This window comes from Carcharodon carcharias, chromosome 25 (assembly GCF_017639515.1).
Source record: "Carcharodon carcharias isolate sCarCar2 chromosome 25, sCarCar2.pri, whole genome shotgun sequence".
In the NCBI taxonomy this organism is placed as follows: domain Eukaryota; kingdom Metazoa; phylum Chordata; class Chondrichthyes; order Lamniformes; family Lamnidae; genus Carcharodon; species Carcharodon carcharias.
Genome location: NC_054491.1, coordinates 14,069,575 through 14,092,366, shown reverse-complemented (window position 1 = coordinate 14,092,366; position 22,792 = coordinate 14,069,575). Strand labels below are relative to the sequence as shown.

At 42.1% G+C, this 22,792-nt stretch overlaps 1 protein-coding gene across 2 annotated transcripts in view; it reads right to left on the bottom strand.

The window, feature by feature from the left end:
• Positions 1–568: 568 nt before the first annotated feature.
• alg9 (ALG9 alpha-1,2-mannosyltransferase) overlaps positions 569–22,792 on the bottom strand; it is a 233,041-nt gene continuing 210,817 nt past the window's right edge. Inside the window, exon 15 of one of the 2 annotated variants that reach the window (XM_041174513.1) lies at positions 569–1,225. In XM_041174513.1, the coding sequence (XP_041030447.1) occupies positions 1,102–1,225 (124 nt within the window). In that variant the 3' untranslated portion in view covers positions 569–1,101. The remainder of the gene's footprint in view (positions 1,226–22,792) is intronic. The other variant, XM_041174514.1, reaches the window with a different exon arrangement.

Below are 22,792 nucleotides of genomic sequence, written 5' to 3'. Positions count from 1 at the left end.
GGGGTTGGTTGGAATTGTTCCCAAGTCAGTTCACTCAATCATAAAAGCAGAGAGTGAGAAAGAGAACTTTTGGTCATGTTTCAATATTAAATTCAATCACTTGAGAGCTCAGAATGAAATATCAGAGTGCTAAGGTACTGCACCTCCCATCCCTCAGCACTGTAGACAAGAAATATTAAGGGATACTTCCAGAAAATATGCAAGCACTTATCAATTCCAACTGTGGGATGTACAGGATCATTTACCTTCTTGTGGTGGTTACATGATAGGACGGTCAAGCAAACTAAGACCCCCAATTTTGAATCCTAACCAATGTTCAAAGGTGGCATGTCTTCACTATGCTAAACTTATACCAGCTCTGGTTGAAGCTGTTAGCTTGGACATCGCCCAGCAGCAGACCAGCAGAGGATACTGAAGCAGCCCTGCCAATATTAGCAGGTGTTGGAGCAACTCTAACAGCAGCCATTAAGCTGTGTGCAGTTCAGGCTTTTACTCTCCCTCGACCCTGGTGATATAGGAAAGACCTAATCAAACAGCAATTTAGGATAAAATGTCACAGAAATTTCAATGGAGTACAACATGATTTTATTTACATCGTAGTTCACTTTTTCTTTTAACCATTAGGCAGTAAAGGAAATGCGGAAACTTAGCAAAGAAACCAATGCCCAGATCACGATGGCAAGCAACTCCTGGCTGCATAAAGCTGAATCTGAAGACACAACCTTTGTCCTGACAATCTTCGGAATGGACTCCAGCTGCTGGTTTGGTCAGAAGCAGATGGGAATGTACCACTATCACTCCAGAAAAACACACAATGACGCACACATTTGTTTATTGATACGTGGAATGCATTTTAAATTTATCCTCTGTGGGCTATAGCAGATGGTCCACAGTCTTGCCCGAAAGTCACAATAATTGTCAGAGAACGGACGAGAAAGGAAAAATGCAGGCAGTGCACACAACGGACTTTTCTTACATTATTACAGGACAGGCAAGAAATGTAAACATCTATTCATTAACCGAGATGAGAGAGTACAGAACTTGGAAGTCAGTGTCTCTGATTGAGATTCCTCCCTTCCTCTCTCTTGCAGTTGCAGTGTCCTAGCCTCCACTCTTTTTCCGCACTGGCTTTGATCTCCTGGGTTTGAGAATTGTATAGTTTGCGTACACTGTGTACTGCTCAGACAAAATGGGAATGTAGAAAGCGCGGAAGAGCTGTGATGACCTAAGACACAAGAAAAATCAAAATGGAATCAGTGCAGTGTAATTGTATGCAAATTCTAAAAAGGTACAAACAGCAGTGAAAGTAATTAAGAATTGCAATAATGATGGCTGCTTACAGTAAAAGAAAGAACTCGCATCTATGTAGCATCTTTCACGACTTCAGGAGGTCCCAAAGTGCTTTACAGCCAAATAAATACTTTTGAAGTATTGAATTATAATGTAAGGAAACACAGCAGCTAGTCCATACACAGGAAGAAAATAAAGACGTGCATTTATGTAGCATTTTTCATGACCAATGGATGTCTCAAAGTGCTTTATAGCCAATGAAGTACTTCTGAGGTGTAGTACTGTTGTGGGAAATGTGGCAGCCAATTTATGGACAGCAAGCTCCCACAGGCAGCAATGTTATAATGACCAGATAATCTGCTTTTGCAACGTTGATTGAGGAATAAATACTAGCCAGGACACCGGGAATAATCCCCCGCTCTATTTTGAAATAATCCCAGGGGGTCTTTTACATCCATCTGAGCAGGCAGCTGGGCCCTGACTTTAACAGCTCATCTGAAAAAATGTCACCTTGAGCAGTGCCACACGCTCCTGGTACTGCAATGGAGTGTCAGCTTTTTGTGCTGAAGCCCTGGAGAATTGATCCTCAAACAGCAATGACATCAGGTCCTTTTTTTTCAACTACATTGACGAAGAGATAGATATTGGCCCAGGCGGTACCATGGGAACTTCTTTATCTGTCTTAAGGGGTAGAAGGGGCACAGTTTACATCTCAACCAAATGTCGCATCTCTGACTGTGCAGTACTCCCTCAGTATCGCACTGAAATGGGGTAGGAGCACAAGTTCCTATTTAGTAGTGAGTACAGCCCTGCAATGTTGGGACCCAATGAAATGGAATCTCATGTTAAATTGCTGGAAAGGCTCTTTGCTATCCTGCCATCCGTTTTCATGAGGTGGCAAGTTAATTTTTTTGATGTAATGAGCTATTCAGCCTAACTTTTAATAATTTGCTCTGCATTAGTGGACCTCAGCTAAGGAAATGGTGAGAACGCTATTGGCGGCTGTAGGGTTTCAGCTCCAGCTCCTAATTTCCGTTTAATGACCTCTTCCGGGAATTGTGTACATATGGACATGGTTGGAAAATCTGCTGACTTTGAATGTCTGGGCTCACTTTGACGGAGCACCAATGGCATGGCATTCCATAAAGGCGTTAATACCAACAGGAAACACAAGGAAGAATCCAGCAGGAAGCTGGAGGGGGGAAGAAACCTGCAGCTGCCAATATAGAGGTGATTCTCTACAATGAATCACACTGAAGGCCAGCAACTGTTGTCATTTAGACAAACGTAATCATATTGTCCACAAACACCAATAATGCAAATGACCCGGAGATGGGCAACTGATTGTGCATTCGCGAATTCTGCAATGTTGGAATGCGATTTTGAGGTGCTGGAGCTGAAATCCAGGTAATTAAATGTGCAGAGGTTGTAAGTGACTTACATTACAATTCTTAACAATAAAAGAGAGGGATTGCAAAGAAGCTGGATAAGGCCGATGGTGCAACATTGTTCTAAAAATACAAATTCAGTAGGTTCAAGGTTTTGCTCCATTAAAAGTATGTGTGTCCATCTGTGACACTCAGTTTATCTTTGGGGGTGATGGTCTGGGGAAATGTTGGCTAGGACACTAGGAGATGTATCCTCTCCCTTGTAATTAAGTGAACTACTGTAACTGGCTGGTGTTATCCTTTAGTGCTGTATGTACTGGAGTGTCAGTCTGGCTTATATGCTTGTCTCAAGAGATTGACCCCACAGGTTGGTCGGTCAGAGGTGAATGCACAATCAACTGAACCAAGCTGACATTTACCTTTTAGATAATGGGGTGAATTTTCCTGGCCTGTGGAGATGTGTTGATGCTGGTGGTGTGGGCTGGGAAAGTAGCGGGAAACCCTGTCAAGATGTCTCCCCGACACTGTCTGGCCAATAAAGAGGCTGCGTTCTGTGAGCGCGCTAATGCGATGCGTGGGTTCAACACCCACATACGGAGCTGTGGAAAATTCAGCCCAGTTGAAAATCAAGTTTGTTTATACCGTAACAACCTTACTGTCTATCAGAAAAAGAAAATCAATTTGCCCATGAAGGCATTCCTTTGATATTGTTTGAATATAAACAGATCTTTGATTCAGTACTCTGCAGGCAGTTCTGAAAGAAAGCTTTTCCTTAATAATACAGCCAAAACAAGGGGCAGGATTACTGCAACAGCTTTGCTTGAAAATGATAAGATGACAGATTTCTTAGATCAATTGAAGAACTAAGTGATCTTTTGAATTTCCACATAGCTCTGCAATCATTGCGAGTCTGGAGCTCAAAGCTAAGGACATATTGCTTTCCTAACTAGGATCTGCGTACACAGGCTAGGCAGCACTGAACCCTTTTTTCCTAATTTATCATTTTTTCATTCCTTGGTTGTAAGGTTGGGGTGGGGTAGGGGGAGTGGGGGAGTAGGGTGGTTGGAGAGAAGTGGGGGTGGGATTTTAACTCACAGGTGGAGAATCACTGGGAATTTTGTGGGATTCCTGCCCAGGAGCTGGGAGACCAGGTCAAAGGGCCAACCAGTACAGAGTGGGCACACAGAAGCAGCAAGCTGGCTTTGGGCCTTTGAAGTGGAGCACTGCTGCAACTTTCTTTGTGGGGCCCAGAAGAGCCCATTGTTCCTGGTCCCACAAAGATTAAGTTCTAAACTTATCTGACAGCGCTTTTGCTGGGTGTCTGTGGCTAAAACTCTTGCTCAGTTGGTAGTTAAAATTGCACCTGGATCCAAATGACAGTGGACCCTGATTTGTATGTGTTGATGATTTTAAAATTCGCATCCTTCTTTTCAAATCCGTCTATGGCTTCGTCCCTCCCTATCTCTGTAACCTCCGCCAGCCCCATGACCCTTTGAGGTATCTGTGCTCCTCTCATTCTGCCCTCTTCCGATTTTAATTGCTCCACTGCTGGTGGCTGCACCTTCAGTTGCCGAGGCCCTAATCTCTGGAAAATCCTCCCAATATCTGTCAGCCTCTCTACTTGGCTTTCCTCTTTTAAGACACTCCGTAAAATCTACTTTGGCCAAACCGTTGGTCATCTGATCTAATATCTTATGTGACTCAGTGTCCTACTTTGTTTTATAATGCTCCTGTGAGGAGGCATCTTGGGATGTGTCATTACATTAAAGGCGCTATATAAGTTGTTGTTGTTGCGGTGAGGTTGACACTTGAATCAGTTAAGCACCTCAACCACCCAAGGAAACAACTGCGGTTAAAGTGGCGCAGCTTTGGAAAATGTGCAGAAAGGCCACTGCCTCCATCTAAACTCCAGTTCCAACAGGAGTTTAAATTTCTCCTCTCGTCTTTCCGATCTTTTAACATCCTGCACTCGGGGCCTTGACCTTTCACTGAGGTTTGTGCATTTAAGAAAGTAAAAGGAGTCAACACTGGAAATGAATCAGCAATGGTTAAGATACAGAAAAATGTGCAAAGGGAGTTCAGCACCCTAAGAGTTAAAGAGGAAGCAACAGTTACGTGGGAGTTTAGTCACAAGCTGTAATTTAATTGGGTTAAATTTGTAATACTCAGAAGGGTTCAGATAATGTCCTAAACCATCAGAGTGGAGTTGGAGCAATTTAAGCAGCTGCCTGAATTTACAGTCAGTTGATTAGAGCCTGGAACTCATTTTTCCTATCTTGCACTTTGTTCAGACGGTGCGAGAGCTGGTGGGTTGTTTCATTCAGGACTTGTCTATCAATGCACTTCATCTGCAATCGAGTTTGCAAAATGGGCCTTGTAATAATAAGTTTGATTAATGAGCTTTTGTAATTCAGCGCAGATCTGAGACCCTCCATATATATAAGAGAATGCTCAGTGATTGTGACTATTCCACAGCTTTTAATTGCTTGATGCCAAAAGATATATTAAATTTTTCATGATAAATCATATTTGAGGTTTGAAAATGATAAACCGCACAACGAAGTGCTTAAGCCTACTGCTCATCACTAGATTTGTTCATAGTCAAAGTGTAAAGCAAATTAGCACAGGATCATTAAACCTTTGATTTTAAAGGACTGAAACACTAAAAAATAGAGTGAGTTATGGTTCCCAATGGGTGGGAAATTACAATGATTGATCCAGAAACAAGGACCAGACTCAACACTCACATTCAAAGCAAAATGAGTAAAGTTTAGGTTTCTCTTTAATATAAAAGTTCAGGTTCTAGCTAATACATGTCATGAACCAAAATATACCCAATTTTTATCATATCAATGATGTTAATTAACTTTGATTGTTTTTATTCATTCACGGGATGTGGGCTTCGCTGGCTTGGCCAGCATTTATTGCCCATCCCTTGTTGTCCTTGGAAAGGTGGTGGTGAGCTGCCTTCCTGAACAGCTGCAGTCCATGTGATGTAGATACACCCACAGTGCTGGTAGGATGGGAGTTCCAGGATTTTGACCCAGCGACAGTGAAGGAACAGTGATATCTTTCCAAGTCAGGATGGTGAGTGACTTGGAGGGGAACTTCCAGGTGGTGATGTTCCCATCTACAACATAAAAACATTAGGAATTGTCTCTCCACGTAAAACAAAAGCAATTTTGTTAGCAATTCAATCATCTCGACACAAAAAAGAGATTTCACCCATTTTTCAACAAGAATATTAGTCCTTAATTCTTTGTACATGCTTCTACCCAGAGCTTCTGGCCCACTGCACCACAAGACCTCACGTTAAAACTATAGACAACTTAAAATTAAATCCTGTGTCTAAACAAAAACAAAAGGAAATGCAGCACCAGGTGGTGACCTGATCGAGGTCTTGAGGATTAGATAAGGGTTTGTCAAGAGATGTCTTACAGACGAGATCAAAATTAAAGGCCATAAATATAAGATCGTGGCTATTACATCCAATAGGAAATGCAGGATGGACCAATCTTTACCCAGTGTTGAGAATGTGGAACTTGCTACCACGGGAGTAGTTGAGATGAATAGAGTTGATGCATTTGAGGGGAAGTTTGACAAGCACATGCGGGAGAAAGAGTAGAATGAAGAGAGCTGGGAGGAGGCTCGTGTGGAACATGAGCACTGGCAAGGAGTTGTGGGTCAAATGGCTTACTTCGGAGCTCTGAACACTTTGTAATACTCAGCAGGTCAGGCAGCCTCTGTAGAGAAACAGATCTGTCCACATACTCAGGCTACTGCCACTGTTTACATACGAATAATCTCTTTCACCTTCCTTTATAGAGAGTTACTAAATTAATAGCCAGGTGGACTGGAATTTCAGGGCAAAGCTGAACATTGAAGTACATTTGATTGTCCTCCTTCAGGTGCTGTGCCCTAAGAGGTCATTGGTGACCATGGACTTCAATCGGATTGGTCCATGATTATGCTTCACAAAGTACTGCAGTGCTTTGCTGTTACCTTCTGCAGTATTGCTAACCAGGAACCTCTCCTGCTTTTACCGCCTGCCATCAAACGTATTGGCTGATAATCAGCCTGTTTGGCCACGGCCATCAAGTCCTGAAGTGGGACTTGAACCCAGAGCTTCTGGCCCAGAGGTAGGTTTGCTACCCGCTGCACCACAAGACCTCATGTTAAAACTATAGACAACTTAAAATTAAATCCTGTGTGTATGCATGTACAAAGAATTAAGAACTAATATCCTTTTTGAAAAATGGGTGAAATCTCTTTTTTTGTGTCGAGATGATTGAATTGCTAACAAAATTCCTGGGATCCATATTTTTGAAATATGCAATTGCTGAGAATTGGACTTTATTAAGGACAATGAAAATAGCAGCAAATCAGATACCCCGTCATAATAAGAACATAAGAACTTAAGGAATAGGAACAGGAGTAGACCATTCGGCTCCTTGAGCCTGCTCCACCATTCAATAAGATCATGGCTGATCTTCTTGTGTTTCGCTTTCCACATTCCCATCCAACCCCAATAACATTTGATTCTCTTGCCTAACAAGAACCTATCTACCTCTGCCTTATAAATATTAAATGACCCCGCTTCCACCACCTTCTGAGGCAGAGAGTTCCAAAGTCACACAGGCTCAGAGAAAACATTTCTCCTTATCTCTGTCCTAAAAGGGCGGCCTTTAATTTTAAAACAGTGGCCCCTAGTTCTGGACTCTGGAAACATCCTTTTGACGTCCACCTTGTCAAGGCAGGTCAGGATCTTGTATACTTCAATCAAATCGCCCCTCACTCTTCTAAACTCCAGTGGAAACAAGCCCAGTTTGTCCAACCTTTCCTCATAAGACAACCTGCTCATTGCAGGTATCAATTTAATAAACCTCCTTTGAACAGCCTCTAATGCATTTACATCCTTCCTTAAATAAGCAGACAAAACTGCACACAGTATTCGAGGTGCGGTCCCTCTCATAATAAAGGATAGCATTCAATTGGCCTTCTTAATTACTTGCTGTACCTGCATACTAACTTCTTGTGACTCATGTACTAGAATACCTAGATCCCTCTGCACCTCAGACTTATGCAGCTGTTCTCCATTTAAGTAATAGAAATTTAAGTAATAGAAAAAAATGCTTTTTTGTTCTTCCTGCCAAAGTGAACAACTTCATATTTTCCCACATTAAACTCCATTTGCCAAATCTTTGCCCACTCACTCAACCTATCTATATCCATCTGCAACTTCCTCAAGTCCTCTTCACAACATACTTTCCTACCTATCTTTGTGTTATCTGCAAGTTTAGCTACCATGTCTTCACTCCCTCCATCTAAGTCATTGATGTAAATTGTAAAAAGTTGAGTCCCTGTGGGACTCCACTCATCAAATCCTGCCAATCTGAAAAATACCCATTTATGCATGCTCTCTGCTTTCTGCCAGCCAGCCAATCTACAATCCATGCTAATATGTTACACCCTAAACCATGCACTTATATTTTCTGTAATAATCTTTAATGTGGCACCTTATCAAATGCCTTCTGGAAATCCAAATACAGGATTTTCTGCCTCCCTTCCTTCTTGAATAGTGGGGTTATATTTACTACTTTCCAATCTGATGGAACCTTTCCAGAATCTAGCGAATTTTGGAAAATTAACACCAGTGCATCGACTACCTCATTAGCTACCTCTTTTAAGGCTTTAGGAGGTAGTCCATCGGGACTTGGAGATTTGCCAGCCTGCAGCTCCATCAATTTGCTCAGTACCATTTCGCTAATAATTTCAATTTCACCAAGTTCCTTTCTCTCATTCACCTCTTGATTTGCAGCTACTACTGGAATGTTTTTTGTATCCTCTGTAGTAAACACAGAAGCAGAATATTTGTTCATCTCTTCGGCCATTTCCTTACTATTTACTATTAATTCCCTAGTGACACTCTTTAGAGGACCAACACTCACTTCAGTTACTCTTTTCCTTTTTAAGTGCCTGTAAAAACTATTGCTATCCATTTTTACATTTCTAGCTAGCTTCCTCTTATACTCTAATTTCTTTGTCCTGATTAACCTTTTAGTCATTCTTTATATTCCGTCCAATCGTTTGTTCTGCTGCTCACATTTGCAGAGTTGTATGCTTTTTTCCTTAAATTTGAAGCTTTCCTTAACTTCTTCAGTAAACCACAGATGTTGGGTCCTTCCCTTAGAATTTTTCTTTATAGTAGAATGTACTTATTCTGAATACTCTGAAATATCCCCTTAAATGTCTGCTACTGCTTCTCTATTGATCTATCCTCTAGCCTAGTTTCCTAGTTCACTTCAGCTAGCTCAGCTTTCATCCCCACATTGTTACCCTTATTTAAGTTTAAGACACTAGTCTTAGACAAATTCATCTCCTTTTCAAACTGGATGTAAAATTCAATCTTTTGTGGTTGCTGCTACCTAGGGGTGCCTTTATCCTGAGGTCATTAATTAATCCTGTCACGTTACACAATACCAAGTCTAATATAACCTGCTCCCTGGATGGTTCCAAAACATGCTGCTCTAAGAAACTATCTCAAAAGCATTCTATGAACTCCTCATCCAGGCTACTACTGCCAATCTGATTTTTCCAGTTTATGTGTAGATTAAAATTACCCATAATTATTGCTGTCCCTTTATCATAAGCACACACCGTTTTCTCTTGAATGCTTTGCCCTACACTGTGGCTACTGTTAGGGGGCCTATGGACCACTCACACTAATAACTTTTTTCCCCTACTATTCGTCATCTCCACTCAAACCGATTCTACATCCTGATCTCCCTGAAGCAAGGTCATCTCCAACTATTGCACCAATGCCCTCTTATTTATTTCCTTCAATGTGGGCCATCAACACATGCACTTTGTTCTGAATGTTATGCCTTCAGTTTTGTCTTTTTGTTACCTTTGTAACATTTAGATTTGACTGTTGATGTACTCGTAGGTTTTTTCTCCTTGCCCCTTCCTGCCTTTCTCTGACCCTCCTGTCTTGACTCCACACCTTGAATTGCTACCTCTACCCAAGCTTGATCCCTCACCCCTCTTGTTTAGTTTAAAGCCCTCTCTACTTCCCTAATTATGTGATTTGTGAGGACTCATCCCAGCACAGTTCAGGTGTAAACCATCCCAGCGGTACAGCCCCCACTTTCCCCAGTACTGATGCCAGTGCCCCACAAACCAGAATCCACTTCTCCCACATCAATCTTTGAACCAAGCATTTATCCCTCTAATCTTATTCGCCCTAGGCCAATTTGCACGTGGCTCAGGTAATAATCCAGAGATTATTACCTTTGAGGTTCTGCTTCTTAATTTGGTACCTAGCTCCTCATACTGACTTTGCAGAACCTGTTTCCTAGCTTTAACTATGTCATTGGTACCTACATGGACCACAACAACTGGATTCTCCCCCTCCCATTGCAAGTTCCTCTCCAGCCCTGAGCAGATGTCCCGAACCCTGGCACCAGGCAGGCAACACAGCCGTCTGGACTCTCGCTCTTTGCCGCAGAGAACGATATCAATCCCCCTCACTATAATGTCCCCTACTACCGCTACATTCCCTTTTGCTTCAACCACCCACTTGAATGCCTTCCTGTACCACAGTGCCATGACCAGCCAGGTCATCCACCTTGCAGACTTCACTTTCATCCACACAGGTTGTGAGCACCTCAAACCTGTTTGACAATTGCAAAGTCTGAGGCTCCTCCACTACTGCCTGCTCGGTCCCATTACCTGCCTCACTGACAGTCACATCCTCCTGTCCCTCACTGCTGACCAAAACAGATGGCCTTCTTCTAAGAGGTGTGACTGTCTTTTGGAACAAAGTATCCAGGTATTTCTCCCTCCCTTATGTTGCGCAGTGTCTGCATTTTAGCTTCCAGATCAATAATCCTGATCCGGAATTCCTCAAGCTGCTTACACTTCCTGCAGACGTGTTTGTCATGGATCACCTTGGCGTCCAAAAGCTCCCACAGCTCACAGCTGCAACGTAACACCTGTCCTGCCATTCTAACTTATATTAATTTACTTTAATTACTTTTTCCCCATGTATCCTATAATTTACTGTGTTTATTGAATGCTAGTACCACTGACAACTAAAGGTTATATGCTTCTTAACTACAAGGTGTATTTTAGATGTTTGTTTAAATTTTGGTTTATTATTTTAAAGTTTTAGTTCTTTTTATTTATAGATCTACTTGAACTCACCTGCCCTAAGCTGGTTTCTCACACATTGTCCCTTAGACTGGGCACTTACCGGCCAATCAACTTACTAGCTTCCTGTGACGTCACAGTTGCTTCTTTCCCTCCTTCTAGCTGCCTCACAGCAGCTGAGACAGAGCACTCCTCAGCTCCCGACTGTCTCCCGCACATCTCCCGCAAATCCCCCTCCGTCTCCCAGCAAAGTAGGCCGCTCTGAAATCCCCGGTCTGTATTTGTAAGCACTCCTCAGCTCCCGACTGTCTCCCACAGGTCCGCTCCGCACCGGCTTCCAGCAAGGTAGGTCTAATTCTAATGATTCTCTAATGATCCCCTAATGCTGCTCAAACAGGTAATGCGCCATTTAACAGATACAGAGTTTGATAATCCATCTGTGGAGCACACGGCTGCCATATAAAGTGATTCAATGTCGACTGGGAAAATTACATTGCAGCAATTAGCTCTGGGCAGTCCTGATGGCCTCTGTAATGGGGCATCATAAACACGTTTCTGCTGGGAATGCCCGCCAGTTATGGGAGAAGGCAACCATGAGAATACATGATGAAAGATGGCGAACAATGCCAAACACTGCAAGGACTTGGGAGAAAACACGCAAGGAATATCAGTGCTTTATTAAGGACACTTTGCAATGCTTAACTAAGAACACAAGGATAAAGGTGTGAATATTAATGAAAAGCAGCAGCACAAGACATGCATTCTCACATCAGGGCAGCTTGCAGAAGTAAAATACAAGTACTTCCTTGAATGGTGCAGAAGGAGACCATTTGGCCCATCGTGCATGTGTTGTCTCTTTTAAAGAATCAGCCCATTCCGCTGCCCTTTCCCCATAGCTCATATATATGAATCAAAAATAGTTGCACTGGCAGCCATCAGTGGAGCAGCTTCTATACACTCTGATGAAAAAATATAATGTGTACTTGCCCTGTCACTGCTGTGGTGATAATTTGTAATTTTTCTGTTCGATAATCTCACTAAAGCCAGGTCTGCTTTGGAACAACATATTCACTTTGGATAAAAACAAAAAAACTGCGGATGCTGGAAATCCAAAACAAAAACAGAATTACCTGGAAAAACTCAGCAGGTCTGGCAGCATCGGCGGAGAAGAAAAGAGTTGACGTTTCGAGTCCTCATGACCCTTCGACAGAACTTGAGTTCGAGTCCAGGAAAGCTCTTTCCTGGACTCGAACTCAAGTTCTGTCGAAGGGTCATGAGGACTCGAAACGTCAACTCTTTTCTTCTCCGCCGATGCTGCCAGACCTGCTGATATTCACTTTAGATCCTATCTCTATAGTTGCATTAAAGTGCCTTAACATTAAGTTTTTTAAAAATCATTTTAAGCTAATCCAGTTTTGGAGGGGTAGAAATTGTCAGAGCAATGCTAAATACAGGCCAACAGTCCAATAGCTTTTGCGACTGATATTACAGGTACCTGATCCCAAAATCTGGAAGATCCTGAAAACCGACTACATTCTAAGCTGGCAACCTGGGTAGCAATTTGAATAAAACCCCTTTATTCTGTATTTTTCATACTTCATTTTCTGTATTGTAAGTACATGCTAGGCCTAGGACCCAAAATCCATAAGTTCCCCAAATCCGGCACATGTCCGGTCCGGAGATTCCGGATGCAGGGTCCGGTACCTGCATAGCAATTTTAAATAATAAGGAATACGGGGTCCTGGGCTTTATAAATACAGACACAAAGAACAAAAGTAAGGAAGTTACAGTGAACCTTTCTGAAATACTGATTTGGCTTCAACTGCAGTATTGAGACCAATTCTGGGCACCACACTTTAGGAAGGATATCAAGGCTTTAGAGAAGGTGCAGAAAAGAATCATGAGAGACTTCAGTTAAGTGAATGGATTGGAGCAGCTGGGACTGTTCTCCTTGAAGAAGAGAAGGTTAGAGGAAATTTGATAGAGTTCAAAATCATGAGGGGTCTGGACAGAGTCGGCGGGGAGGAACTGTTTCCATTGGCAGAAGGATTGAGAACCAGAGGAACCCGATTTAAGGTGAATGGCAAAAGAACCAACGTTGACATAAAAATCTCTTTTACGCAGCGAGTAGTTAGGATCTGGAATGCACCTCCTGACAGTGTGCTGGAGGCAGATTTATGGTTTTCAAAAGAGAATTGGATAATTGTCTGAAGAGAAAATATTTACAGTGCTATGGGTAAAAGGCGGGCAAGTAGAACTAGCTGAGTCGCTCTTGCAGACAGCTACAACAGGCATGACAGGCAGAATGGCCTCCTGTAATCATTCCATGATTCACATCACAGAAATGAATGAAGTCCAAGACATTAGCCCGATTTGTAATTCAGAGTGGCTCGATTTCAGCAGAAATGTCTTTATTATATCCACAATTTTAAATTGGGATTTTGTTTCTGTTAAGTTTCTCAGTCCCCTTTTTTTTGCAAGGAGCAAGGCTAGAACTGTCAGCAGCAAGAGTCAGAATGATGAGCGCAAAAAGTAAAAACAAAAGTAAAGTGATTAAAGTAAATGCAGTTGCAATTACTCTTAAGAGCGAAATGCTTCAAAATAGGCAACATGCTTAAAAATAGGCAACATGCTTAAAAATAAGATGTGCCTCATTCCGAATCAGTACTGTACGAGGTGATGAAAAGCAATGTAGGTGTACCTACATCAGAGGCAATGCAGTAGTTCAAGAAGGCAGCTCACCTCCACCTTCTCAAGGGCAATCAGGGAAGGGCAATAATTGTTGGCCCAGCCAGTGATGCCCACATTCTGAAAATGAATTTTTAAAACATGTCCGTACGCTCGAGAATAATAAAGAAACTATGTACAGATGTACGATGTGGAGTTTTCAGGTTTCAGTTAGATTACACTGTTGGCCTGAATGCAAAGTGCAGGCAGCAAGATCACGGTTCGATTTTGGGTTGCAAATGTTCTCCTTCCCATCAGCAGTGCTCCATGAGTGCACGTGTCCACACAATTTTAATGCTGAGAGCACAGACACGAAATTAAAAAGACTCTTTATAAAATGCCAGAAGGTTCAACAGACTGCCAGTAGCATCTGTTATCTTGCACTCAAGATATACTCCCCACGGTCACTGGAATGCCAGAAGTATGCGCAAGGCGGCCTTCTCAAGGAAGCCAAATACCATTTTGTTTCGCACATTCTGAAACTAGAGCAGGCCACACCTCCAGGCTGCCATTTGCATATCGAGGTGAAGCTCGTTGACGTAAAAGTGGCGGTATAACTTCTTTGGACTCAAATGCACTGCGGTACATTTGGGGTGTTGGCGATTGGGTTTGAGCAGGAAACGGCAGAGCTTAGGGCCCAGACAGCTGAGGTCATGGCTGCCAATGATGGGCAGAGGAAGTGGGGATGGGCTGGAGGATAGCAGAGAGGTCAGGGAGATGGGGGGGGGGGGGGGGTGCGGTGCGGGGGAGCATCAGGTGAAGGAGGCTGTTGACTGAAGTATGGAGGGGCAAGGCCATGGAGGGATTTGAACATGACGTTGAGACGCAATGCAGCAATCCAAACACCTTTAAAGCAACATTGCCAACGCGTTGAACATCAAAGGTCTATGTGTTACAAAGGCATTCTGTCTGAAGGCATATTGGAGACAAGGAACATTCCTTTTATGCTCAAAAACTGATTAATGGGACTTATACGATCTGGCACTGTGCAAAGAAACGTCTTTGAATTGCAGTTCACTTGGATAATTTTCAGTATCTTGAAAAGGCTTTCAATCTGGCTTTATTTTTAAGGAGCCTGCAGCACTCTGGACAGTTGTGGAAATGGAGTGAAGTCTGTCTTTAGAGACACATCAGTCTTAACAGTAAATTAATGATTTACATTTGAATCTATATTAGACATCTTTATTACAGCCCCAGAGGTGGTTATTAAAATGAGATTCACACTAACAATCTTTCAACAACAGCAAAGGCCAACAGGCCCTGAAACCACCTGATTATATTAATCACCTTTTTACCTAAAAAGCCTGCATGTTATCCTTTAATCCAAAATCACAAGAGGTTTAAATTCAAGACGTAATGAGTGTAAATGAGAATTTAAATGTACACACCACTGGCTTTATTTTTTTTCTCTGGTGAGTAGACAGGAAGTGCTGAAGATACCCTGAGACTGCAAAATGTTTCAAACATCGCTGAGTTCATTGAGATTCCTCGCAGCTAGAGTCATGACCTCATTATGCAGCATATTAAAAGAAGATTTCTGTACAGATCCTGACAACAGTCTGACAAATGGAAAAGCAATCATCCCGAATGTTTTACTGGAGGGTACAGTAAACTAGCATGACAGAGTAAAGAGGATACGCTTTGCTGTACAAGTTGAAGTTGCTACAACATAAACTTTTTATTTAAGACTAATGGCATCCCTATGCTCAAAGGGTAGGTCTCATATTTCTGCTTCAACAGTGGGGCTTTATCTGCATAGGGCATGCAGTTAATATAAATATTTAGCCGGTTACATGTTGAAAAGTTCTCCTTCCTGCAAGTGGATTTACTGATTTACTCCAAATCAATGATGACATTAGATCAAGCTATGGTATATAGCCTATTCTTTTACTGCCTTTTCTTCACTACAGTGCTGGGATGCAGCCAAGTCTTAACTCCATCTACTGACACAAGTATCTCCGACTAGTGGAAACTTACCTTCAAGACATTTTTGTCAGAAAAGACTTAATGCATTCAGCCACATCAGTAACAATGAGAATTAAAAAGGGTGGCGTGGTGGGTGATTTAAAATTGTATTGGTTCCTATTCTTTTCCTTCCTGATGTGTTGATGCTAGGGTTGGACACTTTCCTGGGGATTATATCACATGGACCTCCAACTGCTCCACCAGATTGCATAAACTTTCCTCGTATTTGCAATATTTGTTTCTAACCATAAAGCACAAATATTCAAAGAAAATTGGGAAACATGCACCATTTAAAAAAAAATGCCCCAATGGTGTTTTTCCTTGGTTGCTCACAGCAATGTCCCAGGGTTCTTAAAAAATCTCGGAGCCTTCAGGATAATACTAGAGGGTTGGCAACTTTCGCTGGCGCATGCAGCGTGGGCTAGCAATAGAACCCAGCACCTTCCTGAGCTCAATGGTTCATTACAACAACAAAGGAGGGGAATGCACCCACTGAACCATTAATGCAGATGAGTAGAACTTGTTTCCTTGTATTCAGTTCTGGGGGGAGAAGGGAGGAGATTTCCTCTGTCTGCCTTATGTAGCGGAATAATTAATGTTTTTTTTTTAAAAATGTAAGGGCGGGTTAGATTTCATTACATACAGCGCGCAAAAGCTCTCTCCCTTACTGGGTTTGTTAGCGGGGAATGTCGGACTTAAGGAGGGCAGAGCTGCACGCTCTTTTTGGCTTTTTGACTGAATAGAAGCCTCGCTTCAGTTGTACAAAGTGCTGGTTAGACCACAAGCTGAACAACGTGAGCAGTTTTAGGCACAGTTCTATATTGACCTTGGAGAGAGCGTGACGTAGGTTTACCAGAATTTTTTTTAAAAATTCATTAATGGGATGTGGGGTTCATTGGCTAGGCCAGCATTTATTGCCCATCCTTAATTTCCCTTGAGAAAGTGATGGTGTGTTGCCTTCTTGAACTGCTGCAGTCCACGTGTTGTAGGAACACCCATAGTTCTGTTAGGAATGGAGTTCCAGGATTGTAACCCAGAGACGGTGAAGGAATGGCGACGTAGGGCAGGATTTTCCGCTCGGCGTGTGGGCACGTGCCCGAGCGTGAAATAACGCGCGATGACATCGGGCAAGTGTCCTGACATCATCGCGCACTCGCACGATATTTCGGTCGGCTGGCATGCGCGAGAGTCAGCAGCCCACCTGCCAACAATTATAAGGTCTATTAAGGCCATTGATCAATTAATTAACCTGTATTTTTTGCTAACGCCTAACATTATGGGCGGACGAATCAGCCAGGTGGCTTTTGGATTTTTGAGGAAACCTCAGCCATGGGTGGGATGAGCGTTCTGTAATTAAATTTTTTTTTTAAATTTTGGGGACAGAATTTTTCAGATTATGCATGTTAAGGTCAGCGAGTCCGCTGTGTGGACACTTTTTCTGGATATTTAAAAACTTCATTCATTGGTCTAAAACACTTCAGCTCCTTGAGGCAACTCTCTGCCTTCGGGAAGTTTCCATTGCACGCTCACCCGCACCTGCGCTGAGCTTCTCAGCAGTCGGGAGCCGATTGCGGGGTCTCGGGCTGTTTCCCAGCCACTCGCGGGCCCACCCGGCAACCCGAAAATCCTGCCCATAATTCCAAGCCAGAATGATGGGGAAACTTGCAGGTGATGGTTACCCCATACATCTGCTGCCCTTGTCCTAGGTGGCAGAGGTCGTGGGAATGATAACTAGACTCAAAGGGTTAAATTACAAGGAGAGTTAACACAAACTAGTGCTGTGTTCACTGAAATTTAGAAGGTTAAGGGGTGATTTGATTAAAGTTTCAAAAGGAACAGATAGGATAGCTGGAGGGAAACCTTTTCTGCTGGTTGCGAAGTCTAGTTCTAGGACTAGAAATTAGAGCCAGACCTTTCAGGAATGAAATTAGGAAACACTTCTACTCACAATGGGTGGTAGAAGTTTGGAACTCTTTTCTACAAACAACTGTTTCCAGATCAAAGGTTAATTTTAAATCTGAGACTGAAGATTTTTGTTATCCAAAGGTATTAAGGGATATGGGGCAAAGGCGGGTGTAAGGAATTAGGTCACAGGTCTCACTGAATGATGCGGAACAGGCTCAACGGGCTAATGACCTCCTCTTGTTCCTAAATTATTGGTGTCCCTTGAGATAGCTGGGGGCTGCACTCTTGTGGCAACTCAGTGTGGGAATGGGAAGACGAAGTATAAACACACAAACTTAAATCTCTCACAGATAGGGAAACTGGTTGGTGCTTTGGGCTATAACACAGGCTGTTCATCTCAGGAAAGAATCAAATTCCGTGCCGTGATAGTCTCCTTACTTCTGCTGCTGGCAAAATAAGTTTGAGTAGCCTAAATCTAAGCCCTAGTGGAAGAGGACTCACAGAACCCCCAGCACAAAACTCTCCTTAATAAGCAATCTCACTAATAGAAGGAGGGGTGAATGACTGATGTAGAATGGAAATGTCATCTAACTTCTAAGCTCTGGAATTGCCTCCCCAAACCTCTTCCCTTCTCCGTCTCTTTCTCTTCTTTTAAGACGCTCCTTAGAATCTACCTCTCTTTGATCAAGTGTTTGGTTACCCAGCCTAATCTCTCCTTTGGTTTGGAGTTGTTTTTTGGTTGATTACATACCTTGGAACTATGTCTTGCCTAAGGTGCTATATAAATGAAACTTGCCATTGACATTGCTCGACTGGAATTGGGCCCAAGGCTTGTTAACATGACAGTATAGATTGTGTGTTACCATGTAGCTAACTTGAGTAAGCTTGGTGCTGACACTGGATGATTTAAATGGTAATATACTCCATTCTTTAACATTAACTTCCAAAAATGTTAAGCTCCTATGCATCATTATTCATTTTGTGGAACCACTATAACATCTACAAATTAATATTCAACCTTGACATGCAAAAGTTAACTATATAATCAGTCGCAGAGCAAGTGAGAGGGTTTTCAGTAAAACCCATGGGCCCACCAAGGCTGACTAATCAAATCAAGAAAGCAGATTGATTGAACCTGCTCCTGTACAGGAATGGCAAATTATTCAATTCTTTCATGAATCTTCAATGACCCTCAAGTAAAACAACTTCCCAAGCTTCAAAGAACACACAGCTGAGTTGGGAAGATTAGTCGGTAATGAATACGTCAAGGGGGGAGGGATAATGCTGCAGTTGGTACATTTGTCCATCTGTTGACTTTTCAGATGCACTGGGAAATCCATTTTCTCCATACCTTCAATAACTGTTCGTTATAGTCTTTGACAGCTAAAAGATTCAAGTTTAAACTGTGAACTTTTTTTCTAACTTTCAGATTCCGCTCTAATGCTGTATAAAGGTTGTTTCAATTCATAATGCTTCATTGACAGCTGAAAGAACTTTCCCTATTTCAGTGACCCTGTCCATCTGCCAGTTTTAACACTGTATCTGTAATGGTGCCAAACGGCTTCAATATTATGCAACAAGTTGAACTGAAGGCTAACCCACGGCCATGAGTACAAAACATTGGTATTGATCTTATGGTTTAATTTATTTCTTTATTTGCTGTCAGTTTCTTCTTGTCCATCTTGTCCCGAGGTTACATAGTTCCAACGTAGCTTGGTAGCCCCTCTCACCTCTGACTGACAAGGTTATGGGTTCAAGTCCTACTCCAGGGCTTGAGCACAAAAATCAAGGCCGACACTTCAGTGCAGTACTGAGGAAGTGCTCCAGTATCAGAGGCATTGTCGTTCAGATGAGACGTGAAACAGAGGTCCCATCTCTCTATTCAGGTGGATGCAAGAGATCCCATGGTACCATTTTGAAGAAGAGCTGGGGAGTTATCCCTGGTGTCCTGGATAATATTGATCCCTCAAACAACATCGCAAAAACATTGCTGTTTGTGAGAGCTTGCTGTGTGCAAATTGGCTACTGTGTTTCCTACGTTACAATAGCGACTACACTTCAAAAGTACTTTGTTGACTGTAAAGCATGTTGAAAAGTTCAGTGGTCGCAAAAAGCACAATATAAATGCAAGTCTTTGTCTTTTAGGGGTTAGCTGTGGTTTAGTTGGTAGCACTGTCACGTCTAAGTCAGACGTTTGTGGGTTCAAGTCCTACTCTTATTGGCAAGGACTGGGACTTGAATGCATAACACAACCTCCCATGCCCCCCCCAGGACGCATCCCAAAGTGCTTTATAGACAATGAAGTACACTAGGAAACGCAACGGCCAATCGGTGGATATCAAGGTACCACCATTAGCAAAATAAGAATGATCAGATCATCTGTTTTTCTTTGGTAATATTGGCTGAGGAATAAATGTTGGACAGGACACTGGAGAAAATGCACTTCTTTGAAATAGTGCTGAGTAAAAAGGACACAGGATTGGGTTTCCTTTTAACTCCATTTAGCAGAGTTCAGTGGTTCAGTAGCATTCACTGTAATAATATACATAAACTCTTCTGTGGGTGCAAAGTCTGTTGAACATGGTTTTGTTTCTCAATGGCTTTCTTTTTTAATCCTTGATTTAGATATAGGAATAATGAGCTTCTTCCTTCACAATTGACTCAGTTAATACTCCAAAAATACTGTCAAAGCTCTTGTCTAAATTTATGGCACTGCGACTCAATAGGACTTTAAATACAAGTAAATCTACTTTACAACTTGGAAAAAGACTTGAAGCATGGGGAATGGCTTGATGGTTGTAATAAGCTGTACAGGACTTTTAAAACTGATTTATATTTTTGCAATATTTCAAGTGATAAATTAGGGAGAGAGTTATTAAACCAAGGTTGTGTTGAGGTTGGCACTTGCCTATTGATTCCTAAATTTAAATTCCAGGAACAGAAACCTCTTTCTTTTAACAATAAGGTGAAGGGAACGATAAAGAATTTACAAGTGTTAACTGTACAGAAATTACATTGCATAGCTGTTGGTCATGGCCACATGATGTGGGCTACGTGCTCTATTGCTCATGTCCAAATTTGCACAGAGTCGAACGGGCTGGGCTTGCTGCCCCAGTGGATCCCTGTCCAGCAGTGCCTTGGTTTTAAAATTCTCTTCCTTGTTTTCAAATCCGTCCACGACCTCGCCTCTCTCTGTCTTTGTAACCTCCACCAGCCCTACAATCCTCTGAGATCTCTGTGCTTCTCTAATTCTGACCTTCTGTGCATTCCAGGTTTTCACTGCTCTACCATTGGTAGTCATGCCTTCAGCTGTCTAAGGCCTAAGCTCTGGAGTTCCCTCCCTAAACCTCTCTGTTCTTCTACCTCTCTTTTCCCACTTAAAACACTCCCTAAAACCTACCTCTGTGACCAATGACCTGTCCTAATATCTACTTATTTAGATGGTGTCAATTATAAAACACTTGTGATGCTATTTTACTATATTAAAGATGCTATATAAATGCAAATTGTTATAGTTGTTGTATTTGCCCGTAAGTACAGGTTCAATGGTACCCATAGAAATATTTTAAATCTCATTTTACACCAAACTAACACCAACCAAAACAAATCTTGATCAGTTCACATGTGCAAGAAGCTGCAAGGCAAACCAATTTTCAAGTTAAAGGAAAAAAATACCATGAAGATATCTGAAAGAGGGAATATCTGCACTTTTGACAGGTCACATCAGCACTGCGCACTACAGTCAGATATAAAACGGACCTTCCACTGAATAAATCTCCCTCTATAATGCCAACAACACCCCTTAACCCCAGACCAAGAGGACTACCCACATTGTGTCAACGTCATATTTTCTCATTCCCATTACTTTTTCCTTATAAAAGTTAAGTTCCATTCAACCCCAAACTCGAACTAAATTGTTAAATTCTTTGTTAGAGAATAGCTCAGTCGTTCTTTTTTGGGCAGGGCGTGTTAAGTTCACTTTTGCTGCTTGCTGCTAAGTATGTTTATAGGCTGCTACAATATTGAGTCCTGGCTGAAGAGACCCCATTATCTTGGCACACTCTGTGCTGAGTTTGATGAAGTCTTTGTAGATCAGGATAAGCGGCGCACAGTTTAAAACTTTGACATTATCTAGCGGTACATTAAGAACCAGACAGCTTCATTACAGTCAGCCTAACTTATGAGAGGACTGCTCTCTTCTTACCCAATTCTTATCAGCAACCACACATTGAAATCAATGGCTCAGTACGCTGGCTTAAAGCAAAGCAGTACAGAAATTCCAGTTCTGAACCACAACCTTGACCTTTTCTGTAGGCACCTTTTGGATCGGACATTAATCCCAAATTTCTTCTGTGTTTGGGAATGTTAAAAATTGCATGGCATTATTTAAAGACCAGGAAATTCTCCCAGTGCCATGCCCAACATGCTTCCCTCATCCAATTAACACAAAAATAAAATACTTAGTCATTCAATTCAGTGCAGTTTGTGGAGATATTGCTGACACGGAGCATTTGTGTAATTTGCTTATGCGTCGAGTATGGTAGTGGAGTGGTTACGCTACTGGACACAAGTTACCCAAAGGCCTGCTCTAATAATAATATTAAAAGGAAATACTGTGGATGCTGGAAACCTGAAACAAAAACAGAAAATGCTGGAAAAATTCAGCAGGTCTGACAGCATCTGTGGAGAGAGAAACATAGTTAGCGTTTTGAGTCTGAAGAAGAGTCATACGGACTCGAAAAGTTAACTTGTTTCTCTCTGCTTGCACTAATTCAAATCCCACTTAGCATTTTGAGAATTTCAATTCAGTTAAGTAAAATCTGGAAATATCAGTAAAATGTGACCGTGAAGCTGGTTCAATAAAAAGGACTTGTACTTATATAGCATCTTCCACAACTTCAGAATACCCCAAAGCATTTTTTAAGCTCTACCAGGTTTGCAATGTAGAAAACACGACAGCCAACTTGCACACAGCAAGGTTCTACAAACAACAAACAAATAAATGATCTGTTTTAGTGATGTTCATTGAGGATAAATATTGGTCAGGACACAGAGAGTCATAGATACCTCGCTTCATGAAATAGTGCCATAGGATCTTTTACGTATACCTGAGAGAGTAGATACGACCTCGGTCTGGCATCGCATTCGAAAGACTGCACCCCTGACAATGCAGCACTCCGGAAGAGTCAGCCTTGATTTTGTGCTCAAGAGCCTAGAGTTGGATTTGACCCATCAAGACCCTGAGTGGGATTTGACCCATCACCTTCTGACTTAGAGGCGAGAGTGCTGAACCATGGTTTGTTATGGATTGTCTTCCAGGAAAGTAAACCAGTCTTTTTCTGAATTGGCTTATACATGAATCTAGT